Source organism: Chionomys nivalis, chromosome 21 (assembly GCF_950005125.1).
Source record: "Chionomys nivalis chromosome 21, mChiNiv1.1, whole genome shotgun sequence".
Lineage (NCBI taxonomy): Eukaryota > Metazoa > Chordata > Mammalia > Rodentia > Cricetidae > Chionomys > Chionomys nivalis.
In genome coordinates, this window is record NC_080106.1 from 50,843,773 (window position 1) to 50,866,529 (window position 22,757).

General features: G+C 37.7%; 1 protein-coding gene across 1 annotated transcript in view; it reads right to left on the minus strand.

Moving 5' to 3' along the window:
• Positions 1–22,757, minus strand: part of Iqcm (IQ motif containing M) — a 425,687-nt gene that overhangs the window by 205,176 nt on the left and 197,754 nt on the right. The window contains exon 10 of the mRNA XM_057753761.1: positions 20,632–20,766. Within this exon, the coding sequence (XP_057609744.1) occupies positions 20,632–20,766 (135 nt within the window). The remainder of the gene's footprint in view (positions 1–20,631; positions 20,767–22,757) is intronic.

The window sequence follows — 22,757 nt, forward strand, 5'->3', positions numbered from 1 at the left end:
TCTACAGGCCCATAGTATCTGGCAAACTTTTCCATGAAGCAGAAAATTTCAAAGACAGTTCCATCTATATTGGCAGTTTGTCAGTCACTTTCTTCTGTGTCCCGCAGAATGTCTGGCAGACTCTTTCAAGAAGGAGGAACCCTGAAGAATGGTCTCACCTTTAGGCAGGTTCAGCAGCCCTTTCTCTGTGAGTCCCGATTGTCCAGTTCACACAGTACATCATCAAACAGTTCAGGTAAGAGCAGTTCCTTGCCAAAATGGCTAACAAACTCCATGAGAAGTCTCTTTGATGCTCATCATCCTCTTGAAATAGATTGATGCTGCCAGGAGCAGATATGTCTCACTGTCATTAAAAGTCTTAAGTTCTTAAAATATTTCAAATGCCATATTTCATAGGACTTTGAAAGGTTTGAAGATTATATATCTAACTGAAATATATCTCTATACATCTTGAAAACCTCAATAGATGACTACAAACTTGACTATTTTAGATGATTGTCTATTAGCCTTTATTTCTTAATTATATATTACATTTACATTTTTAAATGAGCCGCACAAACACAATACCTTAATCAAGAGCAGAAATACATATAATAAGATTGACCTAAAATTTGTATCAATAAACCAAGATCCATACCAATGCAAATCTCAATAGCATATCCCCATTTAAATGTAAATAAACATTTATAAACAATATTTGGGAATTTGGGCATAGTTTTCTCCAAACTGCTTCATGCTTTTTATTGAGTGAATTAATTTTGGGGGGATGTTCAGGGCAACTTTTCAGGGGGTCTTGGTTCATCAAACCACATTCGTCTGGAATGATTTCACATGTTCTCATTCTCTGTGGAAATAAAAGAGGAACCTTTTTCCAAAGCAACAAATCCTTAGAACCAAATTCTGAAGTCATGATACCTTTAAAATATATATGCTGGTTTAGCTAAGCAGCCAATACAATGAAATGTCTCTCTGTACTTAGCTCATTCACAGTCAAAAAATTCAAATAAAACACAATAAAATACATAATCCAGACTCTCTGTGTATTTATCATCTTTATGTGGCTTATTTTCTAACTCTATTTCTTTTTCTACAGTTTAATATTTATTTTATTATCTTTACTCCTTTAATCTATGACTGTCTGTACTCTTTTGTATTACATTTACTGTTTCTTTACTCTTTTTTCTTCTCTCTCCCAAACCTATGTACATTTTTTAAACACATGGTGTCTCATTTAGAGACCTTTTATGTCTGAATCTGCCCTATCGTATATCTGAAATCCTATTCTGTCCAGTTGTACTTCTTAATATGTTAAGACGAGTTACTAGGACTAAGGCTGCTTTGCCTCTTGGCTCCATCCATTTCAACATGGCAGAGGTCCATTCATTGCCTCTGTGAGCCATTCTCTCCACCCCAGATCTAGAATTGAGTTGCCACAGGTCTATGTTGCCATTAAGCCAGTTATAGCAATCTGCTCACAAACCAGACCTCCCAAAAGAGTCAGAGTTCATGCTAGTAGCACAGTTCAGGAAGTGACCATTTCAAAACTGCACAGTTTTTTGTTTTTTGTTTTTCTGATACCACCTATCAGGAAAACCTCTCTTGAAGAAATCATGCCTCTGCTTGCTTCTAGCAAACAGAGCAAGAGTTGTATTAAACTCTGTTTTTTGTGTGTCTATAATTCCTTTTCAAACTCTCTCAGATTTTTATGTGGATGCAGTTACCCACATTGGTGTGCCAATTTGTAGGGGTGGCTGCTTGTTTGTTCCTGACTGCCCAGACCATGAAATTAATTACTTAGAAACTATACTATATGCAATACTGCTTGACCAATAGCTTAAGCGTATTTCTGGCTAACTCTTTATCCTAAACTAACCCATCTCCATTAATCTGTGAATTGCCACATGGCTTTGGCTTACCAGGTAAAGTTCTATCCAGCATCTGTCTCTGACAAGGTTACATGGCTTCTCCCTGACTCTACCTTCTTTCTCACAGCATTCAGTTTAGTTTTCCCTACCTAACTCTGTTCTTCCCTGCTATAGGCCCAAAGTAGTTTCTTTATTAATCAGTAGTAATCACAACATACAGAGGGGAATCAAGAAGGTAAACAAATATCTACTAAGAATATCAAAAGAAGTGTAGTATTACTCATTATTAGAGAAATGCAAATAAAAGCCACAAAAAGATGTTCATAGTGTTTAATAGCAGAAAGGTAGAAGCAACACAAACAGCCATTAACCTAATGCCTAAGTAAAAGATGGCATATTTAGACACTGGGATATTATTTGTTATGAAAATGCTAACAAATAGAGCAAAGTGGAGATTCATGCTAAAGCATACATGTGCTTCACAAAGAATGTGAATTATATTAAATACTCTACTGGATCAAAATAAGTGTAGGTTCATACATTGAGCTATCATCCACAAAGAAGTCAGTATGAGTAAAGATGACTGACAATCTAAAATGAATACAAAGATTCTCTTGAAAATGGAATTAATGACAAAATATTTTATCACTTTTCCAAGATTTCGTTTTCTTTCAATCCTTACCAGTAATTATTTCACTTTAAAAGTATTGTATGTATCAAAAGAATTTTTAGTGGGATAGAGATATATAATTAGACACTAAAATAAAACAAAATCATCACACTGTTTTCTAGAGGAGAAAGCTAACCCATCCTATAAGAAGAATTTCTGGACAAACATGAATGCCTGAGCTGGTCTCACACACAAAAAAAATGAGATATGACTGTGTGCACACATGATGCCAGCACTGAGTGGGCAGGATGAGAGAAGGACAAGAGCTTCCTTGTAAGCCAACCAAACCAAAAGATGATGAACTTCTAGTTCAGTGAGACATGATAGCTCAAGAGAATAGACATTTCTCTAGCCTCTGAATACTTCTCCACAGACACAAGCATACACACCCCAGATGCACATAAGAAAGTTCGCTAAACTTAAGAATTAAAATAGAAACATATTTTTAATTATTTTTTCTTCTAAAATATCTAATTAATAAGAATTTTAACAGACTCACCATTTACTTAAAAATAACTAACCTATTTCAAAACTGACTGAAACTAGTCTGTACAAGACAAAAGCAAAGCTGTTATAATGTGGAAAGCTGTTGAAGAGGGCAGTGTAGGGTGAAAAGAACCAAATCAAAATACCCTGATCCTGACTTAGGAACATGGATTGAAATTCCACCAATCCTGAGGTTCCTGAGAATAAAAACCCACCAATCCCTGAGCACAAAACTCACCAATCCCCACTTCAAGGTACCTTATATAAGCTCCAAGTCCTGTTCAGTTTGCTGCTTCCTCACCCTATAGGCAGCCACCCTCCTTGATTCTTCCCCCCCAATAAATCTATTGAATGAGGTTTCAATGGAACCTTCTTTCATTAGAGTGGAGCAGAGCAGAGAAGTAACAACTTTCACTGTAGTGGGAAAAGAAAAGAGTGGAGTGGAACAGAAACACTTTTGCTGGGGAAACCTTCCCCTAGAGGAACAGAGTTGTTACACTTCACAGGGCCTGAGCAGAGCTGTATGGACTTCCCTGGGGTAACCCTCACCCACTGGGGCAGAGTTGTTGCATGGGGGAAACTTTCCCTGGAGCACAGTTATAAGACTTTGAGGTATTCCTTGGTTCTAGACTGCCAGGATACCTTTCCATTTGAGCTGCAATACTTACAGGCAAGGCAATATTTTGTGTTTCATTTTGTTTTATTTTTTCTTTGCACTTCTGACCTAATGTATGTTAGGCAAGTAGTCCTCCATTGAGCTATATCTACAGCCCAGATGTCTTCCTCAAATTCATGTAATTGTGTTTTCATACCACTGAGTTTGAAATATATTCACAAAACAAAATGAAGCCTGATATAGAAATGAATATTTTGCATTGGTGTGGATCTTGATACATATCTAAGGTTGATTTGTTACACTGTGTAGATAAATTTCTACTCTTGTTTAAGGTATAGTGTTTGTGCAGCTTGTTTAAAAATATAATGTATAATTAAGAAATACAGCTTAATAGATAGTCATCTATATTAGTCAAACTGCAGTCAAGTTAGTTAGGTTTTCTAGATGTACAGAAATATATTTCAGTTAGCTATATAATCTCCAACCTTCCAAAGACCTACAGAATATGGCATTTTATAATGTTTTAATAAGTTAGTCTTTTTAATAGTGAGACAAGTCTGCTTCTGGCAACACCATTACTTCAGAAATGTTGGTGAGCGTTGAAGAAATTTGTTATGGAATTTGCCTTTAACGTAAAAAGGCTAGCCATTTGGGCAAGAAACTGTTCTTGCCTTGACTGCTTGATGGTATACTATATGAACTGGACATTCAGGACCCACAGAAAAATGACTGCTGAACTTTCCAAAAGAAGGTAAGACAGTTCTTCAGGGTTCCTGCTTCATGAAAAAAACAAAAACAAAAAAAACCTTCCAGACATTCTGTAGGAAACAACAACAACAATAAAAAAGCAAAAAAGCAACTAATAAACCTTGCCATTCTAAGACAGAATAAATCTTCAAATTTCCTGCTTCATGGAAAACTCTGCTGGATACTATGGGCCTATAGATTGATGATGGATGCCCTAACATTACATATGAATTTTGGGTGACTGTCCAGGCAGCAAGATTTCTCTGTAAATCTAGAGTTTTGAAAGTTGCTTGATTGTACTTGTTGTTTACTTAGGTAATATTATGTCATTCTGGGGTCTTTGATGGAGTTGAAGAATATTTATAATTATATTTTTCTTTAGTTATGATAAAGCTAAATAAAATAAGATACTTTAGACTCACAAAGAAATATTGTAACTATAATTCTTGTTTAATAACTGATCTGTATATGTAATTTTACAATGTTAAAGTTAAAGTCTTTCTTTTTAATTGGATAGAAAAGGGGAGATGATGTGGGATGTCCTTATGTATATGTGTTGCTTTATTGTTTGATGAATAATACTGTTTTGGTCAATGGCTTAGCAGAGAGAACCCAGCTGAGAAATCTGAACATAGTTAATGATAGAGAGTAGACAGAGTTAGGGAGATGCCAAGTAGCTGTCAAAGGAGAAAGACGCCATCACCAGAAACTTTCCAGTAATCCACAGCCTTGTGGTGATAGACAGATTAATAGATATGGGTTAATTTAAGATGTAAGAGCTATACCTAAGTGTTGACCAAGCAGCATTGAAATTTATATAGTTTCTGTGTGATTATTTGGGTCTGGGTAGCCAGGAAATGAACAAACAACCTCTGCCTACATTAATTAAAATCGACTTAGGTTGAAGAAACTCAGGTTGAGCCTTCAGCCTTACCAGTAAATTTAAAAGTTCCTTTCAGCCCTTGTTTCAGATGAGCAGAAACCCTTTTTATATCAAGAGAGAGGGTATGTGTAGAAGCCAATTGGCTAAAATCCATATGCAATGAGTCAACATACAATTAAATAAAGTTCAAGATTTGAATATCTTCAAAACAAAGTTTTTAAAAACTTATGTATAGGATAATTAACAAAAAATAATAGCAAACACTTATTGAGCACTTATAGTTAAATATTAAATATTTCACATGAATAATTTCATTTAAGCCTCATATCAATACAATGGCAGGGATATTTTTTTTTTACTTTTATAGAGGAAAAGAAAAAACGGGAAGGTTAAAAACAGCCTCCAAAAGACAAAAAGCCACTGAGCTGTAGAACCAGGAAATAAACATCAACAATTCAGAGCAATGTACCCAAAGAAATAAAACAACCCTGTGAAACTATTATGTTTTGAATACTAACACCTGCTCATCATTAAAATAACTGTATTGCTGCATTCATTTTTAAAATTAATTCATTTTAAAACAAAGTCCAAACAACTTAAATATACAATAGTAAATACATTTCAGAATACTCATATAACAGGTTAGTATTAAGGCATAAATAATGTGAATAAATGTACAGCTTGGAATCAGGAGTATTTTAAAACAGAGAAACAGATATTTACATAATTTGCAGAAAATATGGATTTTCATGAAAATAATGTTTCATGCACAGTGGAGACCAGATAGATTTTATGTGTTAACAACTGCAATTTATTGGCAGCTTTATATATTGTGATATTTTCTACATTTTCTATATTCAGTATTTTGTCATGTTTAAAACTCAAACAACTAACCTAGTCATGGACACTGAAATTCAAAATGATTCAGGTGTCTCTGACAATAGGTAAGCAAATAGTCATAAAAGCTGAGAAATAATTCTAAGTGTAGTGACCGCAGTGGCCAAGTCCAGAAGTAAAAAGAGCTGGGTGAATGACCCTAAAGACAAAGAAAGAAACATCTAAAAACAAGATCTTGATTCAGTATTGACATTTGGGATCCCAACCTTAGTGACCCCTTTTCCTACGTCAAAAATATACATCCTAAAATACTGCCTTTCCTAGATTTCACTATGAATAAATTGTCATGAAACATGTCAGAAAGACATAAGACTCAAATGTACAAAATAATGCTAACATGCAAAAGCATACACTTCAATTCTTTATACAAATTAAAATTATCAGAAAAATAAATTAAGAAAATAATTCAATTTATAGTGGTATCAAAAAAGAAAAATACTTGGAAATAAATTGAACCCAGAAAGTGAAATATCTTTACATTGAAAACAATAAGATATTAATGAAATAGATATTATGCAAAAATAAATGGAAAGTCCCTTTGCATTTATAGATTGGGAGAAGGAATATAAATATCTTCACACTGCCCAAATTGCCATCACATTTAATGAAGTCTTTTGAAACTATTATAGTACAGACTAGAAAATGACAGACCAGCATACACATAAGGTCAATTAAAGTCATAGTTTTAAGCATATATTCAAGAGCAGGCAAGTACCCCAGAAAGATTCCTAGTGCCAAAGATCATGAACACAACAATTTTTTTTTACATGCATTGGTGTTTGGTCTGCATATATATCTGTGTGTCTGTGTGAGGGTGCCAGATCCCCTGGAACTGGAGTTATAAATAGTTATGAACTGCCATGTGGGTGCTGAAATTGAATACAGGTCTTCTGGAAGAGCAGTCAATGTTCTTAGCCACTGAACCATCTCTCCAGCATGGACAGCATTTTTAAAGCCAAAAGACCACACAGTCCACAATTATATCTATCTTTGATGAGGATCAGAGTAACCTTGCAGTATCTGTTTTGGCAGAACATGGTAGCTTTTCAGATACAACATGACAACTACTTTTTATTTATACCTTTCTCAGTTATTTTACCTTCTTTTTAGCTTGTACAAACATTAATTTGGTGACTACATCTGGACCACAGTCATAGCCACAGACAATGCTAAATGTGTTGTCAGACAAATGTGACTAAGAGTGTCTACACCGATACAAAATGGAATCTGGACAAGATGATGTTACCTTAGTTACTTTAAATCTATTATTTTTTTTAATTTTTAAAACAATCTTATCTTCCATTCCAATCCCAGTTCCTTTCCCTCCCCTCCTCCTGCTCTCCCCACCTTCCCTCATCCCATCTACTTCTCTGAGAGGGTGAGGCCTCTTAAAACGTCACTTTAGAAAAAAATACCTAAAATGTGTATAGCAGTATAAAAGATGCCTAATGGCCAAAAAGTCTTAAGAAATAAAAACAACACCATTATGTTTTCTGACTTTAAATTATTTTAAGTCTGTAGATTTCAAAGGAGTGTGGGTTTTATTATTTTGATGACCTTCCCTGTCATCTGGGTAACCTGTTCCTTTAAAAGACAATTTCTGCCCAATCCTACCACTTCCAGAGAGACAAGTGGATCCCCAGCCCTTCTCAACCTCTCTCTCTTTCTCTTCCAGTCCCTCTTCTGATGAGGTAGCTACTGCCTTTCTCCCCCTTGCTCACTCTCTATCCCTATCTATCTATCTATCTATCTATCTATCTATCTATCTATCTATCATCTATCTATCTATCTATCTATCTATCTATCTATCTATCTATCTATCTATCTATGTTTTTCTCTATTCTCTCTCTTCTCTCTTTCCATCTTTCCTCTTTTCCCCCTTTCCTCATTCCCTTTCCCCTCTATGACCTACTAATTAAACTCTATACCCAAACACTCTCTCACCTGCCTCTCTTGTAGGGATAAGCCCCACCCATTGGGGGCGTGTTCACCTCGGGCTAATGTTTACTGATAAATCTGCCGGGCATGATCCCAGCAGCCCCTTTTTGCTCTGCTTTCCTGTTCTCTGTGAAAACCTGTGGTCCTGTAAGTCTATTTCCCCATTAAGGCTGTATATATTTTTATAATCTGTCTGCATTCATTTACGTCGTTACATTTTGGCGTCCAACGTCAGGCTATTTTGCCCCCGCCCCGGCACGGAGGGGGGGCCCACAAGCTCCATCTTTCCCAGCCTTTGCGAGCAAGTTAGTTACCGGAGCTCAGGAAGTGCGATTGGGTGATCATAGCCTGCTAGCTTTCACAGCGCACTCCCTGCTCGCTTTCCCTTCCCCCACTCCAGGCCACGATACAGTCACAGAGCAGCGACCCCCACTCGGCCCCTTACACCTAGCTGGTGGGCCTGCCCCTTCTTTCAGACTTACTCGGGCCAGCGCAGTTAACCGCTCCCTGCTTGGCTTGGCTGAGCCCCACTGCCTGAATTAACAGAAGCACCTGCGGTTTTGAAGCAAAAGCCGCCACAGCAGCAGACAAAGTGACCCCTTCTGTGACCAATCTAACTTCTCAATAATTTTCGTTTTGAGTTAATTGTTTCAGACCAGCACTGGCTTAGACCACGTGGACTCAGGTGCATTTCTTTCGCCACCACTGGCAGGAAAACGTCATTACAGGTAAATAATTTTCTTTTATAAATAAGAAAAATGTCTGAAAACATTACCATTCAAGACTTTAACAGCCTTTTCAATTGTACCATGTGGGAGATTTTACAAGAAGTGTCTGTCAGCCCACAGATATGGATCTTTCTGGGATTCGTAGTTTTCCTTGGTACTATATGGTTTGATAATAGAAATATGATAAAGTCTTTACGAGATGAGGTTGAACACTTAAAAACAATTGAGAATGACAACAATCTTCTCAAAAATCAGTTTGAAGTTCTCCAGTCAGAGAACAGATCTTTGTTTAACACAACTCGACAAACTGAACAAAATTTAGAAGAGGTACAGGCTGATGTTAAGGAGAAATTCATTACTATGGAAGAGGGAACAGCTGATTTGGATCATAAGCTTCAGTCCCTTTCTGTAGGAACTAAAACATTAACTGAGAGAATCAAAACTGCTGAATGTGACAATCGGATTTTGTCTAAAGCTTATCACAGATTGGCAGAAAGATTGTCAATACAAGAAGGCACGGTTTATGCTATAAAAATTCTGTCCAAAGATGAGATGTTATCTCTAATCGACAAACTTCATATTTTAGAATCCTCAATGAAGGCTTTAGAACATAATTCTGGACAGGAGATTCAGACAGTGCAGAAGGCAATGGTGAATAGAATTGAAAAGATTGAGGAATTTCTAAATTCTGATGAAGAAGAGAAATGGGTAGAAAGGCAAATTTTAACTACATCTGTGGGTAAATCTCTCCGGGACAATTCCCACAAAGCTCTTCCTACAGCTCTACCTGCCTTTCCAGTACTAACAACAGAGAAAGTGGTTGGTTCCAGAAACCCTAGGGTCATCAAGGAAGATACATGGGAACCTGTCCATATGAATGATCTCAAAGAAATTAAACAGGCTGTAATGACTTTTGGGATCAATGCCTCTTTTGTTAAAGAGATGCTAAGATCGTGGGTCATGACAAGCAAAGTAACTCCCTCTGACTGGTTACAGCTGAGCTCTTCTATACTTGAGAGTGGACAGCAATTGAAATGGAAATGCTTATTCAGGCAAGAGGCTAGACTTTTAGAAAGAGCAAAGGGAATTGAGATTTCCCTAGATCAAATTCTGGGAGAGGGGCTCTTTTCCGACCCTCAGAAACAAGCTAATTTGGATGAAAACATACTCTCCATGTGTACTACAGCAGCCTTAAGGGCTTGGGACAGGGTGCAAGACCCAGGACAGAGAATGGAATCATTTGTCAGAGTTAAACAGGGTCATAGAGAACCCTTTAGTGACTTTTTACAAAGACTAACTAAAGCTGTGCAAATAGGGATATCTGACCCAGAAGCAAGACATATAATGATCGAGTATTTGGCTTATGAAAATGCAAATGTGGAATGCAAAAGGATTTGGGGACCTTTAAAGCTCAGATCAGCGCCATTGGAAGAATGGGTCTTGCATACACTGAATGTTGATACATTTGACTATGGCACTGAAGCATGGGTAGAAGAAGCAATTTCCAATGGTGAAAGGAGACATCAGAATACCAAATGTTTTAATTGTGTCAAAATGGGTCATATGAAAAGGAATTGTAGACAACAGATTTTCAGAAATAATAATAATGCATTTTCTAGAAATAACAGAAATAGGAGGACTCAGCCTTCAGGTTTATATAGAAGATGTGGAAAAGGAAGAAACTGGACAAATGAATGCAGGTCTACAAGAGATAGACAAGGCAACCTGATACAGACTGAAAACATGAGAGGGGGGCCTCACAGCCCCCCTTGGCAAACATGGTTCAGTCATTTCCAGTTACTGCAGAGAACATGCCTCGTCAGGACAATTAGGAAGCCCCATGCCTACTATTACAAGCAATAATGATCAGAAAGATGAGTTCCGTGTGTTTTGGCAAACTTCTATAAATGATCAAAGACCAAAGCTAAGAGTGTGTGTAAATGGCATTTTTATTACTGGCCTGCTGGACACAGGTGCGGATGTAAATATCATTACCCCAGAATCTTGGCATCCGTATTGGCCTCTTCAGAAAGTAAATGTTCAGCTCCTGGGAATTGGAACCCTATCTCGAGTAAGGCAGAGCACGAATGGGTTGAATGTATACAACCAGAGGGACAAATAGGAAAATTAAGGCCATATGTAGCCAATATTGCAATGAATTTATAGGGTCGTGACCTATTACAACAATGGAATACCCAAATTAACATTCCTGCTACTTCTAGAGCCTATATTTCTGAGAATAATATTAAAAGATATTACAAACAGAGAAAACCGGCCATTTGGGCTGTACAAGAACAAGCAATTGATGTCCCTTCAGAGATACCAACAGCCTTGCCTCTAAAATGGTTGACTGAGAAACCAATATGGACAAAGCAATGGCCTTTAGCTGAGGAAAAGTTACAAGCTTTAAACAGTTTGTACAAGAGCAATTAGATGCTGGACATATAGAAGAATCTACCAGCCCTTGGAATTCTCCTGTATTTGTGGTTAAGAAAAAATCAGGTAAATGGAGAATGGTGACAGATCTCAGGGCTATCAACAAGGTTATTCAACCTATGGGCCCTCTGCAATCTGGAATTCCTTTGCCCTCTTTATTGCCAAAAGGATGGCCTCTCGTGGTTAATGATTTAAAGGATTGTTTTTTCACTATACCTTTACAAAAAGAAGATAGAGAAAAATTTGCCTTCACAGTGCCTACTTATAATAATTCTCAACCTTCCAGGAGGTACCACTGGGACGTCCTCTCCCAGGGTATGTTAAATAGCCCCTCCCTGTGCCAATATTTTGTGAATCAACCATTGCAAATAATACGCAAGAAATTTCCAAAATCGATAGTATATCATTATACGGACGACATTTTGTTATCCGATTAAAACACGGATACCTTGAACAGACTGTTTGAAGAAATAAAAATACTTTTACCTAAATGGGGATTACAAATTGCTCCTGAAAAGATTCAGAAGGGAGATTCTGTTAATTATTTAGGTTATAAAATAGGTTTGCAAAAATTTAAGACACAAAAGGCACAAATTCGGAGAGATCGCCTATGGACTCTTAATGACTTTCAAAGACTGTTAGGGGACATTTCCAGTCTACGACCAGCTATTGAGATAACACTTGATCTAATAATTCATTTGAACAAAACCTTGGATGGTGACAAAGATTTAAACAGTCCCGGAGAATTAACAGCTGAAGCAGAAAAGGAACTGACAATGATTGAGGAAAAATTACAACAGGCACATGTGGACAGAGTAAATCCAGAGCTCGATTGTATTCTCATTATACTACCATCAAAAATTTCCCCTACAGGAATTTTAATGCCGAGAGATGATATTATCTTGGAATGGATCTTTTTACCACATAAACCAAGTAAGAAACTGAAAACTTATGTGGAAAAAGTCTCTGAGTTAATTATAAAAGGCAAGTTGAGACTTCGTCAACTAGCAGGCATAGACCCAGCAGAAATTATGTGCCTTTTACTGCTGATGAGCTAAAGAAATTATGGGAAGATAATGAACCATGGCAAAGAGCTTGTGCTAATTTTTTTGGAGACATTAATAACAACTATCCAAAAAGCAAAAGGCTTAACTTCATAAAGAGAACTTCTTGGATCCTTCTGCGAATCATCCGTGATACTCCAATAACTGGAGCCCGTACGTTCTATACTGATGCCAATAAATCAGGGAAGGCAGGTTACAAATCAGAAGACTTGGGTAAGGTGGAACAAAATCCTTATGATTCTGTCCAGAAGGCAGAATTATATGCCATTCTTATGGTGCTAAGGGATTTTAAAGAACCTATTAATATAGTTACTGATTCACAATATGCAGAAAGAGTTATTTTACATATTGAAACTGTTGAATTTATACCTGATGATACAGAACTAACCTCTTTGTTTATCCAGGTGCAAGATTTGATTAGGAACAGGCTTTGCCCTATGTACATAACACACATCCGATCCCATACAGTTCTGCCAGGTCCCCTAGTGATATGGGAGTGTCATATATCAATCTGTTGATTTCATTGGTTAAGTAATAAAGAAACTGCTTGGCCCTCATAGGTTAAAACATAGGTGGGTGGAGTAAACAAAACAGAATGCTGGGAGGAAGAGGAAGTGAGCTCAGACTCGACAGCTCTGCTCTCTGGAGCAGACGCCATGCTCCCCTCTCCCCAGCAGATGCAATAAAGCTCCGACCCAGGATGGACGTAGGCTAGAATCTTCCCGGTGAGCACACCTTGGGGTGCTACACACATGAATAGAAATGGGCCAAGCAGTGCTTAAAAGAATACCAGTTGTGTGTCGTTATTTTGGGGCATAAGCTAGCCAGGCAGCCATGAGCCGGGCTGTGGGAAGAGGCCCGCAGCCCCTACTACACCCTAGCACAAGGTAATGCAGAAATTGATCAATTATTGATTGGTAGTGTGCTACAAGCCTCTGAATTTCATAAAAAACATCATGTTAATAGCAAAGGTTTGAAGAAAGAATTTTCTGTTACATGGCAACAAGCTAAGGAGATTGTAAAGAAATGCCCTACTTGCTCTTTCTATAACCAAAAGCCACTGTCTGCAGGGGCTAATCCAAAGGGCACCCAAAGGAATGAAATCTGGCAGATGGATGTGTTCCACTTTGCAGAATTTGGCAAATTAAAATATGTTCATCACACCATTGACACGTATTCAGGCTTTCAGTGGGCAACGGCTTTAAGTTCAGAAAAAGCTGATTCAGTAATCACTCATTTATTAGAAGTCATGGCTATCATGGGTATACCTACACAAATAAAGACAGATAATGGTCCTGCTTATGTCTCTAGGAAAATGAAACGGTTTTTTGATTATTATAATATCAAGCATGTTACAGGTATACCATACAATCCTACAGGTCAAGCAGTCATAGAAAGATAAAATCGAACTATAAAGGATATGTTGAACAGAAAGGGGTGGAAAACACCCCCAGAAATAGGTTACATAATGCTTTGTTAATCTTGAATTTTCTCAATGCTAATGAGAAGGGAACATCGGCTGCAGAAAGACATTGGATAATGGAAAAGTCTACTGAACTAAATCAACCAGCTTATTTCAAGGATGTGCTGACCTCACAATGGAAGCCAGGAGATGTGCTGCGTTGGGGAAGGGGATTTGCTCTTGTCTCCACAGGTGAGGAAAAATTGTGGATACCGTCAAAATTGATAAAGGTTCGTTTTGATGAAGAGAAGCCACTTGGGAAAGATAAATAACAATTCAATCACATGGATGGCAATCATACTGATGGTAAGTAATACAGATAGGTTGGGGGCAGGGTTCTCTTCTTATCTCCACAGGAAAATACCCATCTTCAAAGTATTCAAGGGACACTGAATATTTAATTACTGATGGAGGGACATGTTCTGTAAGTATTAAATTTTACATATATATATATGTATATATATATACATATATATATATATATATGTCTTAAACTTTCTTTGCCTTTCCTCATATCTGTGTCTTTCTTTATATGTCAGTATATGTCCTTGTTGTTAATGTTTAAATTTCCCATAACAAGCAACAAATTTTCCTACAGTAATCTTTGAAGTTTCCAGGATGAAGATGGGGCCCCACGACATCAACTCAATCTGGTTTTTATGACGTCATGAATTTTTTTTTAAAGCGCTAATATTAGACCTGTTTTTTGGTACCAACTACACGAGACAATTTCGAATGGTGCACATTTTTGACAACACTCTGGCTGGACCTTCTCAAACGCTCAGAGAGTAGTTATAATTTTCTTAGGTCAAAGGTTAAATTGGGAATTTTACCATCATTTGCTTTCACAGGACCCCCTAAGAACGTCGCCCCCATGTCAGCTAGAAGCAATCTTAGAGGACAACATCCCCTCTCCCAACAGAGTTTGCCCTCAGGGTTAGGGACATCTTTTAGTGGTTGGTTTAGGGTTGAGGGGATGGGGTGATATTTTTATGGAATTAGGTGTATTTTCAAATAGAAGAAGAAGAAGAAGGGGGATTAACTGGTTTTATGGGATGATTGGTATTTGTGAATTACTGTTTATAGAAAATTGTATTGGTACTGTTTCTTGTATATTGGTACATTGAATATTGAATGTGAGTGTTCCAACCTCTATTTTTGTATGAGTATGCTTATAACTTTGTCTATATTGTATTGATACATCTACCATATTACAATGTACATTTCTACCTCTGATACTATGACATTGTTTACAGTTGAAGATCGTTGTCTTCATATATTGCACAGTTGTTTATTCTTTTAGTCTTCAAGTTAGATAGGTATTGAGAATTATATGTTTGTCATATTTATTTTTAGGTTAATCAGGTCTTTTAGATACATAGAGATTATACTTAGTATAGATAGTATGATCTTCAGCCTCTTCGAAGAGTTGTAGAAAATGGCCTTTACTATAACATAAAATTCTGTGCCAATGAGACACAATTACTCCTGGCAACACCACTCTACTCCCGAGAGAACGTTGAGCACCAAAGACACTCCACTGGAGCTTGTCTTCTTGGCAGAACTGGCCTTTGGGTTAAGAAAAGCCCATACCTCAACTTCTGACAAAGATACAGATTATCTGTAAGTGGATGAAACAGGATTGTCTTATCCTGCCAAGACAGGGTAGGATAGTTCTAAGAATGGTATATCAGTTATGTTAGGCCTTAGCCAAAGTTGGTTGACTCAACATTGCAAACGAGACTTAGGGTGATTACCCAGGTAGTCAGTTGTCTCTGTCAATTGTTGCACATTTTGGATATCTCTCGTTTGTTAAGTAATATTTATTCCCTTCTCAGACCTTTGACAGAGTTGAAGATTATATAATTGTAGTTACTCTCTATGTTATTTAGACTCCTTGAGATAGAATGTTTAGCAAAACTTTTGTTCTCAATATTGTTTGTTATATTTATTATTTGTTATAATTGTATATAGTTGTATTTGGCTTGGTTCTATCTTATTTAGACAAAAGGGGGAGATGTAGGGACACAGCCCCACCCATTGGGGGCGTGTTTGCCTCGGGCTAATGTTTACTGATAAATCTCCTGGGCATGATCCCAGCAGCCCCTTTTTGCTCTGCTTTCCTGTTCTCCATGGGAACCTGTGGTCCTGTAAGTCTATTTCCCCATTAAAGCTGTATATATTTTTATAATCTGTCTGCATTCATTTACGTTGTTACACTCACTCTCCCTCCCAAGGGGACCAACTGAGGCCTCGGGTGACCTGCTGCTGAGCCTTATGCAACTGCCACCCCCCACCACCAAATGTTTATAAACAATAACAGTGGAACAACTACAAAACATATATAAACTCATGAAACAGAACAGGTTCAGTACCAACTCTACATCCTTGAATGAAACCCGTCTTTGACAGTGATGATAAGAATACAAGAGAGAAAGGTGGCATCTTAACAAGTAGTACTGGAGAGGCTGGATATCTGCAGATAAAAGAATAAATTGTACCTGTGTTGTATAATTATAAAACATCCACCAGAAAAAAAGGATTACACTAAAATGCAAAGTCTCAAACCATTAAATTTTTATAAGATGATATTGGGCACACAACACTCTTGCAAATGGTTGGCTAGGATATTTCGAACATCACCACAAAAGCAAACAACAAAAACACAAAATAAACAGTTGATGGAGGAGGGTCTTCTGTTTTGTGTTGATTTCATTGGTTAATAAAGAAACTGCCTTGGCCCTTTAATAGGACAGAAAATTAGGTAGGCAGAGTAGACTGAACAGAAAGCTGGGAGAAAGAAGCCAAGTCAAGGCACTTGCCATAGCTCTCCTATCCAAGATGGATGCAGGTTAAAAATATTCCTGGCCGGGCGGTGGTGGTGCAGGCCTTTAATCCCAGCACTTGGGAGGCAGAGGCAGGTGGATCTCTGTGAGTTCAAGACCAGCCTGGTCTACAGAGCTAGTTCCAGGACAGGCTCCAAAAACTGCAGAGAAACCCTGTCTTGAAAAACCAAAAAAAAGAAAAAAAAATATTCCTGGTAAGACACCATCTCGTGGTGCTACACTCATTAGAAATGGGTTAATCACGATGTGAGAGTTAGCCAGAGATAGAGGTAGAGGTAGAGGCTAGAGCTAATGGGCCAAGCAGTGTTTAAAAGAATATAATTTGTGTGTTGTTATTTTGAGTGTAAAGCTAGCCATGCGGGCAAACTGGCGCCAGAATCGCAGCCCACCACTCCATCTACAGAGGGAGCTGGAATGAAAAGCAGGCTGCTCGCCTCATCACCACCAATAGTGAGACTACAACTAATTAAAGAGCTAACACACTGTAAAAGCAACACCAATAGGCTAAAAGGCAGCCAGCAGAATGGGAAGAATATTGATAAACTATCTGTGACGGGTTAATACAGAAAGCTTCACAAAAAATCCTAAAGTTTAGATAACTAAAAATCAAAAACGGACAAGGACCAGAACATTGTCAAAAAAAAAAAAAAGCCCCAAACCAACAATAAGAAAAAATTCTCAGCATTATTAATGATCAGAGAAATATAACTCAAACCTCACTGAGATGCCACTACACATATGCTACAATAGCTGATGATCAGTACCAATAAGACAACTGATAAGTGGTAAAGATGAGGAAAGAAGGAACAAGGAACATTTGAAAATGTAGGTAGCAGTGTAAGTTGCTGCAGCCAATATAGAAAACAATACAGAAATGCTGTTTTTTTTTTTAAAAAAAAAAAAAAACATCCAGAACCATCATAATTCTGAACATCTGAACAAGGTAATTAAATTATCATGGCAAAGAAGTACCTAAATGCTCACTGTAGAAATGCCATAAATAGATATCAAGACTTGGTATTATCATGGTATCTTCTTGAGTGTTATCAGCAGAGGTGTGAATAAAGAAATAAGGTCTACATGAACAAACAGATAGTACCCACCATCATAAAGGAAGCTTGATCACTTTGAAAATGTCATGCCACCTCCTGCAGAGTCTGCATGATCTCTCACTTAAGATGTGGCACAAGCTTCAAAGAAGAGTGCCCACAGAAAAGGTGTGTGCATACTGTGCTTCCTGCATTGGAACCTTTGCACTCTTGGAATTATCTGCTTATGTTATAAGAAATACAGTCTGGTTTCTTCTGGAAGGGAAGATAGTCTAAGTTTCCAGAGTCTACTGATGAGTCATTGCCATATAGAGGAGTATATGATGCTAATGGAAAAAGATGGGTTAACATTTTCAAAAAGGTTTCCAGGTTTAATGTGGTGCTTAACAAATAAAAAACAAAAAATAAACTCAATTACGCAATTAAGACAAATTCAACATAAAATAAAAAAGAGATAAAGCCTATAACATCTTAAAATTGGTTTTGAAAAAGGCTTAAAAATGATTTTAAAATATAAAGAAGTTCTTCTACATAGATTACAAAAGTATAAAAAGTCTATAGACTGTTTACTATTACCACAATTGCTTGCCCTTAGCTCAAAATGCTATGAACTCATAGCCTAGATAAAGATTTATATCAAAACTAATGTCAAGCCATGTCTAGCATGACCAACCACAGACACTGGGGACATCTGTCTGATGAAAATCTATTCTTATGTATCTGATATAATGATTCTAAGAATAATCTGTACCGCATGAAAAAACAATACATGCTGTTAAGCAATCTTTTCTGTGTAAAGAATGACCTCATGCCTAGTATGGACACATTCAGATGTGATTCCTTTGAGTCTTGTGTCTGTTTGTTATTTGCCAATCCCTTACCACCTATTCCTGAGACCCTGTCCTGGCTGAACTGGTCCGTGCAGAAAACACACATGATATGGAAGGACATTGAACTAAATGGAGCAAGCCAGACACTCCAAGGAAAATACTACATAATCTCCTTTTGCTGATTGAATATGTTGCCATTGGTACCAGCTAAGTAAACCAGTAAGATACTAATAAGACACATGTACTTGTGTAATGAACAAGGAATCCAAAATACAGCAGCATGATTTTAAAACAAGTTTAGTAAGAAGGAAAAAGAAATGAGTAAGTGTATAGCTTACTTAAGACTTTCTGAGTGAGAAAGTCTTTACCATCCTCTCCTACACAGATACACAGGAGGAAGTTATGAACAATGGCAGATATGCTGGATCATGACTTTGGCCATCAAAGTGTGGCATATCGCACCACAACGTACAACTCAAATGTTTTTGCCCATTAAACTTCAATAAGCCTAGGGGAAATAAAGCTAAAAAAAATTAATTCACTAAGATTTCAAACATCTGTGATGGTTTTCCTCTTACTAGACTTTATAGATGAGAATAATGTTGCTTCACATACATTATTAAATATTATCAGACAGTTTTATCCTTCCGTCTGTTTACTATTTGGGGACTGTACCCCTGACCTTGTTTCTGCTAGGCAAGCTCTGTACCACTGACCTATACACCCAGCAAGAAATTATTTTCCAATTGGAAGATGCTTTTCTTACAATGTTTATGTGTCTGTACCTGACTGTGTTCATCAGGATCAAATCTTACTATTCAGGAGAAAAAAAAAATTAGCAGCAATTTTTAAATTTTATGGATTAAATATATTCTGCATAGTTTCATTATAAAAGAAATGTCCCCAATGGTCTCAGTGGTCTCAGTGTTTAATGCTTTGACCCTGGCAGACAGTGCTATTCTGGGAGGTTCTAGAAATTTCCAGAAACACATTGCTTGAGGCATGTCCTCATGCTCAGCATTCTGCTGTCCTGTTCCCCTCTTCCCTCATTTCCTTTTCACTGTGTTTAAATCCTCTGAAACCCCAAGTCAAAATAATTCTCATTAAATCATTTTTCTTTAAAGTGTAGTTATCATACCAATTGAAAAAGTGATTAACATACATTTCTAGATACAACTTTTTGATATATCAAAATATACTTTTTAAAGAAAAAGCTGAAATCATTTTTATGTTCTCCAATCAAAAAGCAACTTTAATTTCTTTTAATTTTCTTCCTCATATGGATTAAGTTCCGATAGAAACAAATCTGAGGGAAGGGACTTTATGGTTTAGCAGACGGCAAAGGACATAGGGGAATAGATTCAAGCAAGAACATATTTGGTTTCTAGCCATGAATAGGGGACGTTGAGCCTATTATGCGTGATCCTAGACAAGCTAATTAAGAAGGTGAACCCTAAGAAAAACATTTAGGCGATGAAAGGAGACAGAGACAAAGACCCACATTGGAGCACCGGACTAAAATCTCAAGGTCCAAATCAAGAGCAGGAGACAGAGCACGAGCAAGGAACTCAGGACCGCGAGGGGTGCACCCACACACTGAGACAATGGGGTTGTTCTATCAGGAACTCACCAAGGCCAGCTGGCCTGGGTCTGAAAAAGCATGGGATAAAACTGGATTTGCTGAATATAATGGACAATGAGGACTACTGAGAACTCAAGAACAATGGCAATGGGTGTTTGATCCTACTGCACGTACTGGCTTTGTGGGAGCCTGGGCAGTTTGGATGCTCACCTTACTAGACCTGGATGGAGGTGGGTGGTCCTTGGACTTCCCACAGGGCAGGGAACCCGGATTACTCTTAGAGATGATGAGGGAGGGGAACTTGTTGGGGGAGGGGGAGGGAAATGGGAGGTGGTGGCAGGGAGAAGGCAGAAATCTTTAATAAATAAATAAAAAAAGTAATAAAAAAAAACTGTCCTTATTTAATGAAATACATTGTGCAATGGTTATACACGACTAAACTAAATAAAATGAGACAGCTAAAGAAGGAACAAGGACAAAAGCAAGGAGAGGACAAAGGAAGGCCGCGAAGAATGAGAGGCACAGCACTCACGTCTGTGGAACAGGTCCCAATACTCGTCAATCTGGTTCTGCGTGGGGAAATGACCACAGTCATTGAAGTACTTCTGCAGCTCGCTTCTCTCTAACCCTTGCCAGTCTTCTCTCTTGGCAAACATGGTTTCATAAACTAAAAGCCAAAAAGGTAAAATAATGTAGCTTCTTTTACAAATAACGTGCCAAGGACAAGTTACCTGAAAACTCCTTCCCAACTAGAAGCAACGGCAATCCCAGCTTTATTGTCACATGTACGGACGAGTCTTTGGGATTGTAGGAGCCAGGGTGGTGCCAGCCTTTTGGCAAGGGGCAAGAGAAGGGGCTTCTCTTTCTCACCCATTTCCACAGAATTGAAACTCAGTCTGGCTCCCCATGGAGAACACAGGGTGCAGTGGGGGCTGAATCTCTTTCACGACAGGTGATCGCAGACCTTAGTACACATATTCACACTAAAACTTCATTACAAACTCTAACTTGGAATATTCTACTTTTATTAAGATGTATTCACTGTGTGATAATCCAGAGCACACACAGCATAAACCATTCAAATCCCACCTCCCATATCCCTTCCCAACCACTAATAGTTGCTATTCAACGCTCATGCTGACTTTTAAAACATTTATATGTAAGAGAGGACATGTGGTATTTGTCTTTCGGTGTGTGACTTATTTCACTTTGCATATTGCTGAAAATAAAAGTATTTAACTTTTCTTTATGGCTGACACTGCAGTGTGGATATATAAAATGGCTTCTTTACTCACGTATCTGTTCCTAGACACCTAATTTGACCCATGTCTGCACTATTATGACTAGTGTGACCATGAATACAGGTGTGCAGATGTGCAGGTGTCTCTTTGACATGCTGCTCTTACTTCCTTGAATATACAGTCAGGATGGTTCAGCTGGATCACATGATGTTTGTTTTTCTTTTCTTTCTTTTTAAATTTCTTTTTAAGATCCTAGAGTCTGAGCCTAGGATCCCATTCATAAAAGGCAAGTATTCCACAATTGCATATCACCACCACAACTATTTTTCATTTTATTTTGAGACGGGATCACCAAGTTGCCCAGGCTGACCTTGAGATGTGAATCTCTTGTTCTAACCATTAGGTCTGTAACAGCAGATCGACCTATTTATTTTTATTTTTTGAATCTCCTACCTGTTCTTCATAATGGAGCTGCTAATTTAGATGCCCACAAACAGTACATGGAAACCGCTGTTTGTCCACAGTGTCGCCAGCAGGAACAGGAATCCCAGGTCTCAGACTCCTGACAACTTGTATCAATAGTCATTACTTCCTCCTATTCTTCCCCTTTCAGCTCTCAATTCACACTCTAACCACTTGGATTTCTATTATACTTTGGATTTCTGATTCAGGAATACAATTAGGAGCAATGTTTGCATTCTGCTCACTGATTTCACAGCAAGAGAAAAGAAAAAAGAAAAAAAACCTCAAGAAATTCCTACCTAAATTCCTAAATATGAATGGCAATGCAAAATCCTCAAAACCATCAGAAACAGAACCAATTAATAACTGATGTAGGTATACATTTATCTTTGCTTTTCAAATCTACAAATCAAAACTGCTGCTTTTAGGACCTGTTCTCCCCGCCTTGTAGAGCAGAGCGCAAGGCCTCCTTCTGTTTCTGGCCCTTTGACCCAGAAGTGCCAGTGTCTGTATTTCATTGCCTCAACACCCCTTCTAGCATAGAGCTTTAATCTGTCCAGGGACTTAGGACCCCTGCTGAGTGGCAGGGAGGGGCAACCGCTGCATGAAAATCTAGTTGTTGAGAATGTTGGCTACATTATTTTCATGAATTCTCATGATAGTGTAATTTTTGTAACTTCCATTCTGTCCCGGCTGCTTTTCTCTATGCCTTTAACAATATTTTTGGGATGGATCTCTGTGAGTTTGAGGTCAGCCTGGTCTATTAGAACTAGTTCAAGGACAGGCTACAAAGCTACAGAGAAAACCTGCCTGGAAAAACAAACAAAAAATGAAAAAACAGTACTTTTGGAACCTCTCCATAAACGATAACAACTTACTTCCAAATAAGTTAGTTGTACTTGGATGCTTTTCTCAGAATTTTATTCTAAAGAAACTTAAAACTAAGACATAAAGA